Source organism: Argiope bruennichi, chromosome 6 (genome assembly GCF_947563725.1).
Source record: "Argiope bruennichi chromosome 6, qqArgBrue1.1, whole genome shotgun sequence".
NCBI lineage: Eukaryota > Metazoa > Arthropoda > Arachnida > Araneae > Araneidae > Argiope > Argiope bruennichi.
In genome coordinates this window covers 47,329,024-47,341,971 of record NC_079156.1, presented here as the reverse complement: position 1 = coordinate 47,341,971, position 12,948 = coordinate 47,329,024, and the positions used below count along the sequence as shown (strand labels likewise).

Sequence of the window (12,948 nt, the reverse complement as noted above, 5' to 3'; positions counted from 1 at the left end):
GGAAGATTAAAAAAAACTGAACTTGTGAGTTTAGGTCAGGATTTAGATTTAGAAGTTAACGATAAATTGAAAGTTGTAACTATTAGGATAATGATAATGGAGATGGAGGATTATGATGAAGAATACGTTAAGGCCCTTGCGGAAACTTTGGTGTAGAAAAGAAATTGAAGAAAGGCAGAAAGAGCAAGAAATTAAAGAACGGGAACTTGAACGGAAGCGCGAATATGAAATAAGAAAAACTAAAATCAGAGAAGGGGCTAGAAGCAAGGCAATTTGAACTGCAAAAGCAAGAAAAGGTAGCCGAAATCGAATTGCAAAAGCAAAGAATTTTAATTTAACTAGAAAAGTTAAAATTAAGTAATTCTAATAATACAGTCGATGTAATAGATGCTAGTCAGAGAAATCAAAAATGTCACCCACAATTGAAGAAAATAGTTCCAAAATTTAACCCTAAGGAAGACGAGATAAGTTTTTATCTTGTCATTTTTGAGCGTCAAGCTAAAAAAAATTTAATTGGAGAAACAAGAGTGGGTTTCTCATCTTTTATTTCTTCTTCCGCCAGACAGAATTTCCCTTCTCTTTGTTTGGAAAAGCGGATAATAAGAAACAAAGTCAAAAAAGTTTTCTTGACCAAATTTAAGGGAAATTTATATCTTATTGCATAAGAACACCCGTAGTTTGTGGTTTGAGGCACAATTTTCAAATTTGTTTTTCTTAGAGATTTTTTAAAAATTCCTCTTAATTAAACATGTTGACAAGACTTTGCTATGATGTTTCAATTTTTTTTTTTTTTTTTTTTTTTTTTGTAAATTTTTAATTAATGTAGGATATCCTGGTTGGTAGGGTGTTATATTCGCATCCGTTGGGTTGTGAGTTCGAACCCCACCGGCCGAAGACTCTGTATACATGGTGGCTGGTGCATGTATAAGTCTGTCGTAGCCACAGAGTCCTTCAAGTCGAGACGATACCACTAGGGGTACTGGATCAGAGGCGATCTTCTCTGTTTCAGGTCTAAATTACAATCAGCGGATGAGTGAATAAAATGCATGAATGAAGTCCGCCCCGTGAAAAGGACTGTGACGCATGAGTAGCTAAGACGTACTCTTGGCCCTATATGGCACTACTGAAACAAGAGACATTAAAACTCTATTTAAAATCGGTAACTTCGTACGCGGGTTTGTCTATGTCAGGTACCATAAGCAACAACATTTGTTGCTTTAGTTTTTCCTTGATACTTTTTCAATTTTTTAGTTTAGTTTCTTCATCAGTCATCATCAGATTTGTTTTTTAACTGCATTGGAATAAGTTGATTTTGACGGTTGTCGTAAGAGACTGTGGTGAAAAGCATATAAGCCAGTAATAGCTCTTCTATCCGAACAGCTTTTTTCTATAATAAGCTTCTATCCGAACAGCTTATTATAGCAGAGAACTTGTCGTTCTCTGCTATAATAAGGAAATTTTTTGATTTTGCTGAGAACCACGGGAATTATTGCACTTTTCAGGACCTTAGTCTTTTGTATGTCACCACATTAGCGACTTATTTATCAGAAAATCTTGTACCTTGTTGGATGCAAGTAGCTATGACATTTCATGCATTGTCATGATTAATCTATGAAAACTTATGTGTATTCTGATTTGTAAACCAAATCTTAACGGATTATAGCAAGGCGGTGCCGCATATTTTAATGAGAACAGACGAAGAATCTCGTGTAGAGTTAGACTTTGCATATCTTCTCATTTCAATAATTTCTGTGTCGTTACTGCGTGTTAGTTCCTTAGCCAAATTCTTCAAGTGGAGTTTGAGTGGGAATATCAAAGATCATGAATTTAGCAGTCTCATTTTCCTGTATTTCACCGCTTGAAACAAGGTTTCGAGGATTTTAGACGAACTTAAGATTTTGGCATCGCACACCTGCTCCGATGCCGTGAAGATAATCCATTATTGTATTGTGAATTTCATATTCGAAATATTATTGTGCTGATCAATGTGTTGTTTCATGTAGCCTTGGGTAAGAATTGGGTTTGCCTGAGGGATTTCAAATGTTACAACTATATTGTATACAATGGCGTTAATTTCTTCAATTCGTCTTTGGCCGATTCGAATGATAAGTTCGTCAGAGGATTTTCCACTCTTTAAAAAGTTTTGATTAGAACTAAAATGCATTTTGATGTTATTCGAACCCTGCATTTTTAAGATAACATTTTGGAAATAAGAGTGCTGAAACTCGAAAGATCGAATGATTTAATTTATCAGAGAGTAGATTTAGCAGCTTGAAAAAAGAAAAGAAATTAGAACATATAATTCGGCCTAAAAAATAAGGGGAGAAAAAAAAAAAAACTGAGAATATCAAATATTCACAAAGTAATTGGAAAATAAAATTTCGAGAACTTGCATCCCGCAACGCCTGCTGCTTCCTACCATGGCAGTAGGGAGGGAGATATTTCCAGCCGACCATGCTCCTACATCAATATCAACGTGGGAAATTTAAAATATCTGATAAGCATATTTATTAGAGAACGACAGTAAAAGACTCAAGAGAATCGGGTACCAGGCAGCGAATGGCACTAAATTGTAATTTTTATAAAGACGATAATCGTTAAATTTGTTCGATTTTTTTTAATGCTTAATTTCTTATATTATATCACGAATTTTCAGCGATTTGGATTTTTTTTTTTTTACTTTGTCAAGAAATTAATGCCAATTCTTTTGTTTTACAACCTAATAATTAATAGATATATTTTATTCTTGTTAAGAAGATTATAATTTATTAACTAAATATCAGATGTATTTTCACATGCTGATCTATTTATTATCTGCATCAGTAAACAAGATTAATTAAGATTACTGTTCTTGATTGGACTATCATACTATCCAATTTATGGTTATATTGATAAACAAATTGTTAAAATTAATTTTTTATTTTTAAGCATAATAAATTCAGAAAAAATATTAATATTTTGTTTTGTTTATGAATAGAAATTCTTTTTCTTTTCATATATTATTTATTTTTATAGATAACATATGAAAATCCACCCCCACCCAGTGATTATGAGTCTGAAGAGGATATCTCTATATTTTTCTCCTTCCCAAGACCACAATCTGTTACTGGAACTGGATTTCCTAACATAGACTATACTCTTATTCATCCGGTATATTCTTTAAACATACATATTAGATTATGAATATATCTTTTTTTTTTACTACTTTTTTATTAATTAGACAGTATGCTTTCTTTCAGTTTTTCTTATAAATGTTGATATGAAATATTTTTTATTAGTGTAGCAATCTTCAAAATATTTACCAAGTACCATACATTTTAATTTTCTGCTGTAAAGTTGATGAATATCCATACATTTTGGAGCATATAAGAATGTTAGATTTGGGCTTCGGCTTTGATTGCTTTCAAGCTAATAAAAGAATACACTAATTTACATACTTTTTGTGATTTTTTTTTCTGCTGAAAAAGTCAAATTTGCAATTATTCTTTCTTAAATTTTTACAATGCAATCATATTAATAAAACTGATCTTTGCAATCAAAAATTTCTTATGTCATAATTTACAAATACATTTCATTAATCTTTTAGAGTCTTCTTGGTATTAAAAGTGAAGAGAATATAGAAAATATTGAAAAGGAAGTCAATGAAAGTGGTCAAAAAGATGCAGGCAAGGAAAACAGTGAAAATATAGATGAGAATTTGGAGCATCGTCTTAGTATTAAAAGAGAAGAAAATATAGAAATTGATGAAAACGAAGTTAATGAAATTGGTCAAGAAGATGCAGTTAAGGATGTCAGTGAAAATATAGATGAAAATTTGGAGCATCGTTTTAGTATTAAAAGAGAAGAAAATGAAGTCAATGAAATTGGTCAAGAAGATGCAGTTAAGGATGTCAGTGAAAATATAGATGAAAATTTGGAGCATCGTTTTAGTATTAAAAGAGAAGAAAATGAAGTCAATGAAATTGGTCAAGAAGATGCAGTTAAGGATGTCAGTGAAAATATAGATGAGAATTTGGAGCATATAGAAATTGATGAAAATGAAGTCAATGAAATTGGTCAAAAAGATGCAGTTAAGGATGTCAGTGAAAATATAGATGAGAATTTGGAGCAACTTAATGAAATATATAATTTAAAATTAACCACCCCAGATAAAGAAAAAAGTAATTTTTTTTGGATTATTGTTTGAAATTTAAAGTATTTTAATATTTCATCTGTTAATATTCATTTAAAATTTAGTTTTGATTAAAATTAAACAATGATATTTTTGACTGATTGTTTCATTAGTGGTTATTTTAGGAACAGAAACCATTATATACAAGAAAAATCTTTTCAACTTATCATTGTTTCAATATAATGCATTGATTTTTTTTTTTTTTTTTTTTTTTTTTTTTTTGTTATGGTAAGTGCAGAGAGGAATTATTCTTGCATGTATTCTTTAAATTACCTAAATTTCCAAATATTTTATTTTAGTTTTATAATTAATTTATGAATAGATATGTATGTTTTGAAAGAAAAAAATATGTACTTTGTTACAGAATTAGCTAAACTTTTCTCTTATGTGATGTTCAGTCTTTCTGGATGCCATTTTTTATTATTTTGTTTTAGTAGCAATATATTTATGTTCATGTATTTTTGAAATAAATTTTCTGTGGTAATTGGGGATTTTATAAGAAATTTTTTGCAGTTGGAGTTGCATGACTTTCTATTAGATGATATGTCATATCAATTTAGAAAACATTTTAAAGGTGATCTGTTTTTATTTATAGATTTGATTTTCATCTGAAAGGAATCGAGTTTTAAAATTAAATTTTTTATCAGTTTGTTATTTAAGAACAAGAATGTCATATTAAATTTTTACTGCTCTAAAAGATATAGTTTAAAACTTGATTTTTCTTTAAAAATTTTATTTAAAGTTTCTATAAACATATATCATATGATGCTTCATTCTATACATCAACACTTTTATTGTTTTAAACATTCGATATTTTATCTGGTGTTGGAATATGGGATAAGTAAATGAAGTGTTTTGTAATCCTAAAATCTGTGTTTAAATGTATGTTTAATTAAAGATTGAAGCTATATGTTTCAATTTAAAGATCTGAAATGATGGAAGAAGATAGCAAAAATACTAAAGATTATTTCTTACGTCATAAGTTGTTAAGTTTCTTATGTCATGTCTGTTTAAAAAATAATCCTTAATTGTTTTGTAATTTTTTACAGCAATGCATAAATGTTATAATCTTCCTATTGATTACTATTTAACTGATAGTTTTTTTTTCTTTTACTGTATTAATATTAAGAATTATAAATGTTCTAAAGCAATGTATTTTAATTTAAGTCTTACAATGATCTCTTTAAATTTTTAATAACCATTTTTTCATAATATTTCAATTCAATTATGGTCCCCATAACCCCCAAACACATTTTATACAAAAGTTTATATATGTGTATAATGCTTTCCCCATGTTATCTTGTTAAAGGAAAACTAGTAAATTTTTTTGGATTTTTACTGATTTGGGATATGACATAAAGAGAGTAAGAACCTTGGATGAGTTCATAGGTCATGTTGCTCAAAGCCAGTTTTATTAATGGTGGGGGGGGGGTTAAAATTTTCATTTCTCTTTAACTTCTTTAAAATTCAAGTTATTAAAATAAATCAAATTAAGCAACTTAATGTCTCATTTTCTGAGGGATTGAAAAGAATTTGAAAACAATAATTTAGTTGGTAAGGAATCTCTTTTCCTCCTAGCTTCCTCTAAGGATTTTTTTTTAATAATTATTATTAGTTTTTATTTTTGTGCTTTCTATAATATTGATTTTAACTAAAGCCTAGTTTTATTGAATGAAAATGAGGAAATGGTCTGAAAGAATAAGAAGCCATGACTGCTTTTATAGATTTTTTTTCTTTATTTTTCTCTAATGTAAATCTTGTCCAATCTCTTTATATTCATTTTTTATTGAATGATTGATTACCTAATAAACACATCTCTAGTAACAAATGTGGCCATTAAATTGCATTAATTATATTATTGTTCTAGATGCAACAAAATTTTGTTTGCTCTCTTCAATTAAATGTGTGAACTTCTTTTTGTACAATTATTTCATTATTACAATCGCTTTAAAAGTAGTTTACATTGGGTATTCTAAAATAAAATTAAAAACAACAACAACACTGATAATTAAAAAATGATAATTTATGGTGGGCACTATAAGCCAGACCATTTTTTGACCTGGAGCTATCAAGTTTTGCATATATATCTGAAGGTAGAAATATGCAGCTTTGGGTGATTTTTTTTTTCAAATTTTAATTAAAAACTAAGTGAGATTTTAGTGTTTTCCATAATAAATCCCCAAAATACAGTAGAACAAAAATAAATTTCACCCCAGCTTAAAATTTAAAAATATTTTTTGATAATGGCAATTTAATTAACGTAAAACGTTTCTTTTATCTAGATTTAATTAATTTTTTAAAGTTTAAATATGTTTTATAACAATATTTTCATTATTGTTAATGAAAACCAAATCATTTGTATTATTTATATTTCATTTGAGTTTTCTTCCATTGTTCAACAAGATATGAAGATTCAACTTATTTTTCTATATCAAATAGCTTTTTGCATAAAGCATGCTTTTAATAAAATGTCAGATTACTGTGGCAGTTTTAGCTAATGTTAAACTTCAAATGTAAGCAACGATGAAAAGTTTTTGAATGCCAATAATTTAAAGAAAATTTTATATTACTTTTTTTTTAGTTTGAATTTTGCTTCCTTTATGTTGTAAATTGAATTATTTTTATCAAATCAGAATGTTTTTTTATTAAATAATCTCTGATATATTACATATTGTAATATATCAAAGTAATACTCAGATGTACATAGATCATGAAATATATTCTGTAGTACATCCAAAACTTCAATATTGAATGAGTCTTTTCTTCTCAATCTATGAATATGTTTCAATAAGTATGAAATTACTTTGAAGTTAAATTTCTTCCTATTCAAAACTAAATACATTTTTGGTAAATAAATAAATATAAATAAGAGGCGTTTAGCCTCTCATTTATATATTAGAGATAAAATAAGCTTTAATTAATTTTAAATATATAACTTTATAAATAAAAGCTAAAGTAGTACTATTTACATAATTATCAAAAGTTAAAGTTTAGAAATACATTACTGAGAAAGCCATTAAGAATAAATTATGCTAAAAAGATGCAACTGAAATTTTATATATATGATCAATATATTTTATATGTGTGAACCAGTTGGCTTGAAATGGTGGTTAGTAATTCAATAAATAATGATTATTTGTTTGTTAACAGCTTCTCAAATCGCAAAAAATGTAGTATTTGCTTTTGAACTTTTTTTAGTTAATATTTGTCAAGCTTATGTTTTGAATTGAACTGTAACTCTTGTTAACACAGCAGATGGCCGTAACAAGTACAGCAACTATACATTCTAAAGAGAGTGGAAAATCTCTAATTTAATTGTACATGTTGCAGTACTTGTTATACATTTTAATTGTTGTCAAGTTAACAAAAAAAGGTTATTTTTTTTAATTGGAAATTCTTTTCGAATTAAAAAATTCTTTTTAAAATTTTATTTTGCATATTAATTTTTTATGGTCTAATCGCAAATCTTAAGATATTTATGAAATTGCTTATAGCAAATGGAATATAATATTGTTGGAATAGCAACAAAAAGCTTACGAGACATTCAATTTTTGTTTATAGTGCTACAATCAAAATTTTGCGCATTTGTGAATCCTCTGGAAAAAAATTTAATCATACTGTTATACATATCTATTAGGCATTCCATATATTAATATATTGTTTAAACAGATAATTGTTTGCAAAATTTTCCTCAGAATTTAGTGTTGTACTTTTGTCTAATTCGTTCATTTGTTAAGCTGAAGAATAACATTTTTCTCTCATTTTCCAGCTAATAGGAAGAAACAGAAAAAGAAAAAATCCAAAGAGACAAAAAATTCTAGAAAAGTGAAAGATAAATGGTCTGATATATTACAGGAAGAAGAAAATGCTTCAACTGGAAAGAAAAAGAGGAAATGCCACAAGCGAAAGAAATCAAAAAGAGTCAAATCTACCTCTGACTCAGATGATGAAAGAAATGTCAATAACATTGGCATTGAAGTAATTTCTGAATCATACCTAAAAGAATTTGAAACTTCTGCAAAACATTCAAATCACATCAAATCATCTAAACACTCAAATTTCAAATATTCCAGACCTTGTGTAGTTTCAGATAATGATCATTCCAGTTATTCAGATGAACCTATAAGATCAGATTCCTTTTTGAGAAAATCTAAAGAGAGTAGAAGTGTATATTCAGATGATGAACACTCTTTATCAGATAGATCCGAAACTTCCCATAAAAAACGATATTTGAGAAGTCCTAAAATCAAAGTGAAACAAGAAGTTTTCTCTGATGATGATAACAGTTCTTATTTTGAAAGATTGTCAAGAAGGAGGTTTAGGAATAGTGATGATTCCAATGATAGTGCCTCATATCACAGTAGAAGTCACAGAAAGAGATATTCTGATGATGATGAACATGATAGAATTTCTGAGTATTATAGCCTAAAAAGGGAAGTGAAACAAGACACTGTACTTGAATCCGAGGATTGCAAAGATAGTGAAGAATTTTCTGGATCATATTATTGTAAAGTAAGATATTTTCATGTACCTCTTATTTGATTAAGATTACAAAAAGAATTGATCTGCATTTTATTGATAAAAACCATCTTTAGTGATATATGATTTACTGGGAATTAAATAAATAGGACTTGCTTTTATATTTAGTTAAACCTTTTATTCATAACTTGGACATCCCTAATTCCTTTGGCAAAGCATTTTTATGCATTAAACCATAGCAGACATGTAAGCAGTTTTATTTTAATAGCTTTACATCTTGAAAAATCCTAATAATCCCATGGAATGAATGCCTGTGAAATATGGGCAGTCTATTTCCGATTGCATAGTATGTATGGTTTTCTGGTTTTACTTTGATTCCCCATGAACAAAATCTTCTTTTAGTTTTCATGGTTTCAATTTGGATGGATAAATGGATCAATAATGGAATATATTATTGAAAATTATGTTAAAAAATTAAAAATACAGTTACTATTTTTAATAAATTAACAAAATTCTGGAAAAAATTTGTACAATGAAATTGGTATTGTTAAGAACACTTTTTTAGATTAAAAAAAAAAATGCAAGAATTATTGCATAAATAGGTTGAAATCTTACTTATTTCAAAATCTATAATTTAATGCAAATTTTTTTTTCACATATATGCACATTTTTGTGTTTTAAAGCATGTTGGTGCCAAATTTTATAGTTATAGATTAAATGGTTTGTCCTGTAATTTATTTATCCATGGAAACACGTGCATTCTTCCTTAGTAGAGATTTTTGTTCAGATCTAATGAGTTCATTTTGCATTGTTTTTAAAGTTTATTTGTGATGATTTAGTAAAAATTGCTGTATCTTTAATCAGTTTTCAATATTAATTTTTCAAAATCTATTTTGTATATAAATTCACAATTCTGTTATGAATGCAGATCTAACTCTGCTTAGTTCTGCATTTGTTGCATATTTAAAAGAACCTAAAAATTTTTGATTTTTAATGATTTCTTTAAAAAATAATCTAAAAGTCATAAAAGTTTGCTCATAAGAAAAAGAAGTTATTAATGAAAGTTGATTTAAAGATTATACTTCTTAGAATTAAGATATTGACATTTAAGATATAAGAGCTGGCATTTTCTTTAATCTTTTTTTCAAAAGTAAACTTCCAACCCACAGGGAAATGAAAGGAGATACTCCTTCCCTCCTTGGATATATTTATCTTTCCCATATTACAAATTTTTCTTAAAGATTAGGATAGAAATTTTTTGTAATAACCCATAAGACCAAGGGTCATATATAGATGGCATTCAAATTTCCATGTTCCTCACAATATCTAGGGTTGAAATATCCTTAGCTTCATTTATATAAGAAATATCGTACTTCTGCTCAAGTTAAAGGAGCAGTAAAATATAGAGGTCAAAGATATTGCATGGTATACTTTCACATTCAAATCTTTATCATTCATTTTTTGTTGGGAATGGAAAAACCAGTTTACACAAAATAAAATTATTAGTTTGTCTATAGTATGATTATACTAAAATCATTTCTTAAGTGTGTCAAAACAAAATGTGGCAAAATGTTATTCTTGTATTTCTTACTTTTTAGTAATATCAGATTATTTTTATTTATCAAAGTATCCATTTTCACTTTCCACTATACGAAGTATTAAAGTATTATAATCATCAAAAAAATTAAAACTCAAGATTTTGATGAATCTCCATATTTTAGACCTTCCTGAGTTTAAGGAACACATTTTTGACATCATGTCTATTCATCTATATGTCTGTATATTGTGACAAAGATAAATCATACACTTTAAGCTAGATTAATGAAATGTAATATATGGTCTTTACACATTTGTAGATTTCTATCTAGTTTTGAGCAAAATCCATTAACAAGAAGTTTGTCTGTATGGCTGTTTTACAATATAAGTTAACATAATAACTACAGATTTAGCTGAATGAAATATGATTCACAGATTTTAACACCTAAAGTGTACATACCTAACATATTTTGAGCCAAATCCATCAAGGGGGTTGACCAACTGTCAGTTTATATTTTCAGTCGCATGTAAATATGAGAATTCAAAAACATAGTGACTTAAATACCATGCATTTAATATGTGATTTTGTGACTACTATTGTAGTTCTGTGATATTTTGGTTTCAATTTGTGTTGAGAAATACATCTAAAACAGATTTTTAGATACTATTGACTGCATGCCAAGGATTAATCACCAAGAATTGCATAATAGATTCAATAAAAATGTCAAATTCGCCTCAAAGGTTAATATTTTGTAACTATTGTACACCAATGCCATACAAGACGTTCCCTGCCTTACCCAAGGTCCATAATTTTTTGTGGAGAATAGGGGCTAACACCTTTATTAGACAGTGTAGGGGGGGGAGTTTTGAGGAGATCTGCAAGTTTAAAAATAGCAACATGTTAAATTAAGAAATTAATCTTTGTACTAAACACAAAAAATTTCAAATTGTGCTCTTTTTCTTGTATTGTCATTTCTGTATTGGAAGTGTTTTTTCAAGCCAAATAGTAGCGACCAAAAGTACTCTTGTTTTTATAACAAAGCTTAAAGCATATGTAGATGTAAAATGTTAATATTTTCAAAAATGTTTTAAAATGCCTTTGGAATAGAGACTTGACATTTAGATTATAAAATAGCAGATTTCAAAGTTCATTCAAGTATAGGTTGACTTGTTAGATGTTAAATTGGTCAGTATAGGCTCTAACAGGATGTTGGTGCAATATGTAAATTTGGAAAGTAGAATGTTAACTTAAATGCTGTCTTCATTATATGATTCAAAATAACAGGAATGATACTAAATGTATTTGGGTAACTTTGAAATGGGATATTATTTTAGGAAATGAATTGAAAAATAATTGACTATACCCTTTCATGTGAAAAGATAGTAATTGGAAAAAAAAATGAGTTGCGAAGCAAATTTTAGATTTTTATATTTCTAAGTTGTTGTTTTTTTAAAATATATTTTATTACTATTCTATTACTCTTTATTGTTTCTTCCATTTGGGCTATACATTAGAAGTTATTTTTATAACTGGAAATGAAATTATTTTAATTTCTTATGCATTGATATTACTATGGATTGAGATATGAAAAATATTTTAAAAATTTTCATTTCAAATAAAAATAAATATTTTAATTAAACAGGAAATTCTTAAATGGCTCTGTAAAAACTTAGGTGCATTAAATAATTTTCTTTTTGTATGGAGAATGTTTTATTGTAGTTTATAAATAATGCAAGTTAATAAAATATAATGTAAATTAATATCTAATTTTACAATATACTGTTTATTTAAAACTAGACTGATAAATGTACTGTATTTTATTTTTAGATTTGCAAACTGACTCTCAATAGTGAATCAACATGGCAGAGCCATAAACTTGGGAAAAGACATGCAAAGGTAAGTGTTTTGAAATATTTCTTATGTATTTATTATATGATCATTATAAACAAAATATCTCTTTGATTGTTTTGTTCACAGACGATATAAAATTGATAATAAGTGGAAATATCTGAAATTGATTCTTGTATAAAAAAAATTTCATTAATTATGTTATTTTAAATTTTTACTAAACTTTTAACTACAAGTTATTTTAATTTCATAATTTTAAAAACTACCAAGGAATTCTTTCTCTATTATTTTCTGAATATTCCTTGTATACTAACAATTAAAAAATTTTGCAATTTAATTAAAAATTTTAATGGTTCAGTTGTAAAAGTAATTTGCAAATTATACAATTTCAGATTTTTAAAAAATTAATAAACATAAAATATAAATAGAACTTTTTAAAGTACCATTTAAAATATTTATCGTAAGAAAAAAAGATGGTTGATACTTAGAGTTTGGATTAAAATCAAACACCCATGTACTATTTCTTGTAAATATTTCTTTAGTCCTATCTTTGAAAATCTGTTTTCAGGCAGAAAGGGCACAGGAAGTTCATAAAGTGGTTAAATCATCTTTACTACCTTCCACAAGTACTTCTTTTCCTGAAGTAAGCTTTTGTTCTAAAAAAAGATTTTTAAGATTTTAAAAGATCTTTAAGATTTTTAAAACTATACTAATAGATAAGTTTAGAAAAATATGGAAAAATATTATTTATCATTACAGCCTGGGATGTAATTTACTAAGAAATCATTAATTTCAGTATAATATAGCATACTAAATTTAATGTTCATGATTAAAAGTCATGTAACATATTACAGGACAGATTGTTGGATTTTATTGGATTTCAGAGCTGCCATATTTGATAAGTAATTATTTC

At 27.2% G+C, this 12,948-nt stretch overlaps 1 protein-coding gene across 1 annotated transcript in view; it reads left to right on the top strand.

Moving 5' to 3' along the window:
* Nucleotides 1-12,948, top strand: part of LOC129971518 (nuclear speckle splicing regulatory protein 1-like) — a 58,313-nt gene that overhangs the window by 8,623 nt on the left and 36,742 nt on the right. Inside the window, exons 2-6 of the mRNA XM_056085364.1 lie at nt 3,016-3,150; nt 3,587-4,160; nt 7,941-8,683; nt 12,015-12,083; nt 12,604-12,678. Of these exons, the coding sequence (XP_055941339.1) occupies nt 3,016-3,150; nt 3,587-4,160; nt 7,941-8,683; nt 12,015-12,083; nt 12,604-12,678 (1,596 nt within the window). The remainder of the gene's footprint in view (nt 1-3,015; nt 3,151-3,586; nt 4,161-7,940; nt 8,684-12,014; nt 12,084-12,603; nt 12,679-12,948) is intronic.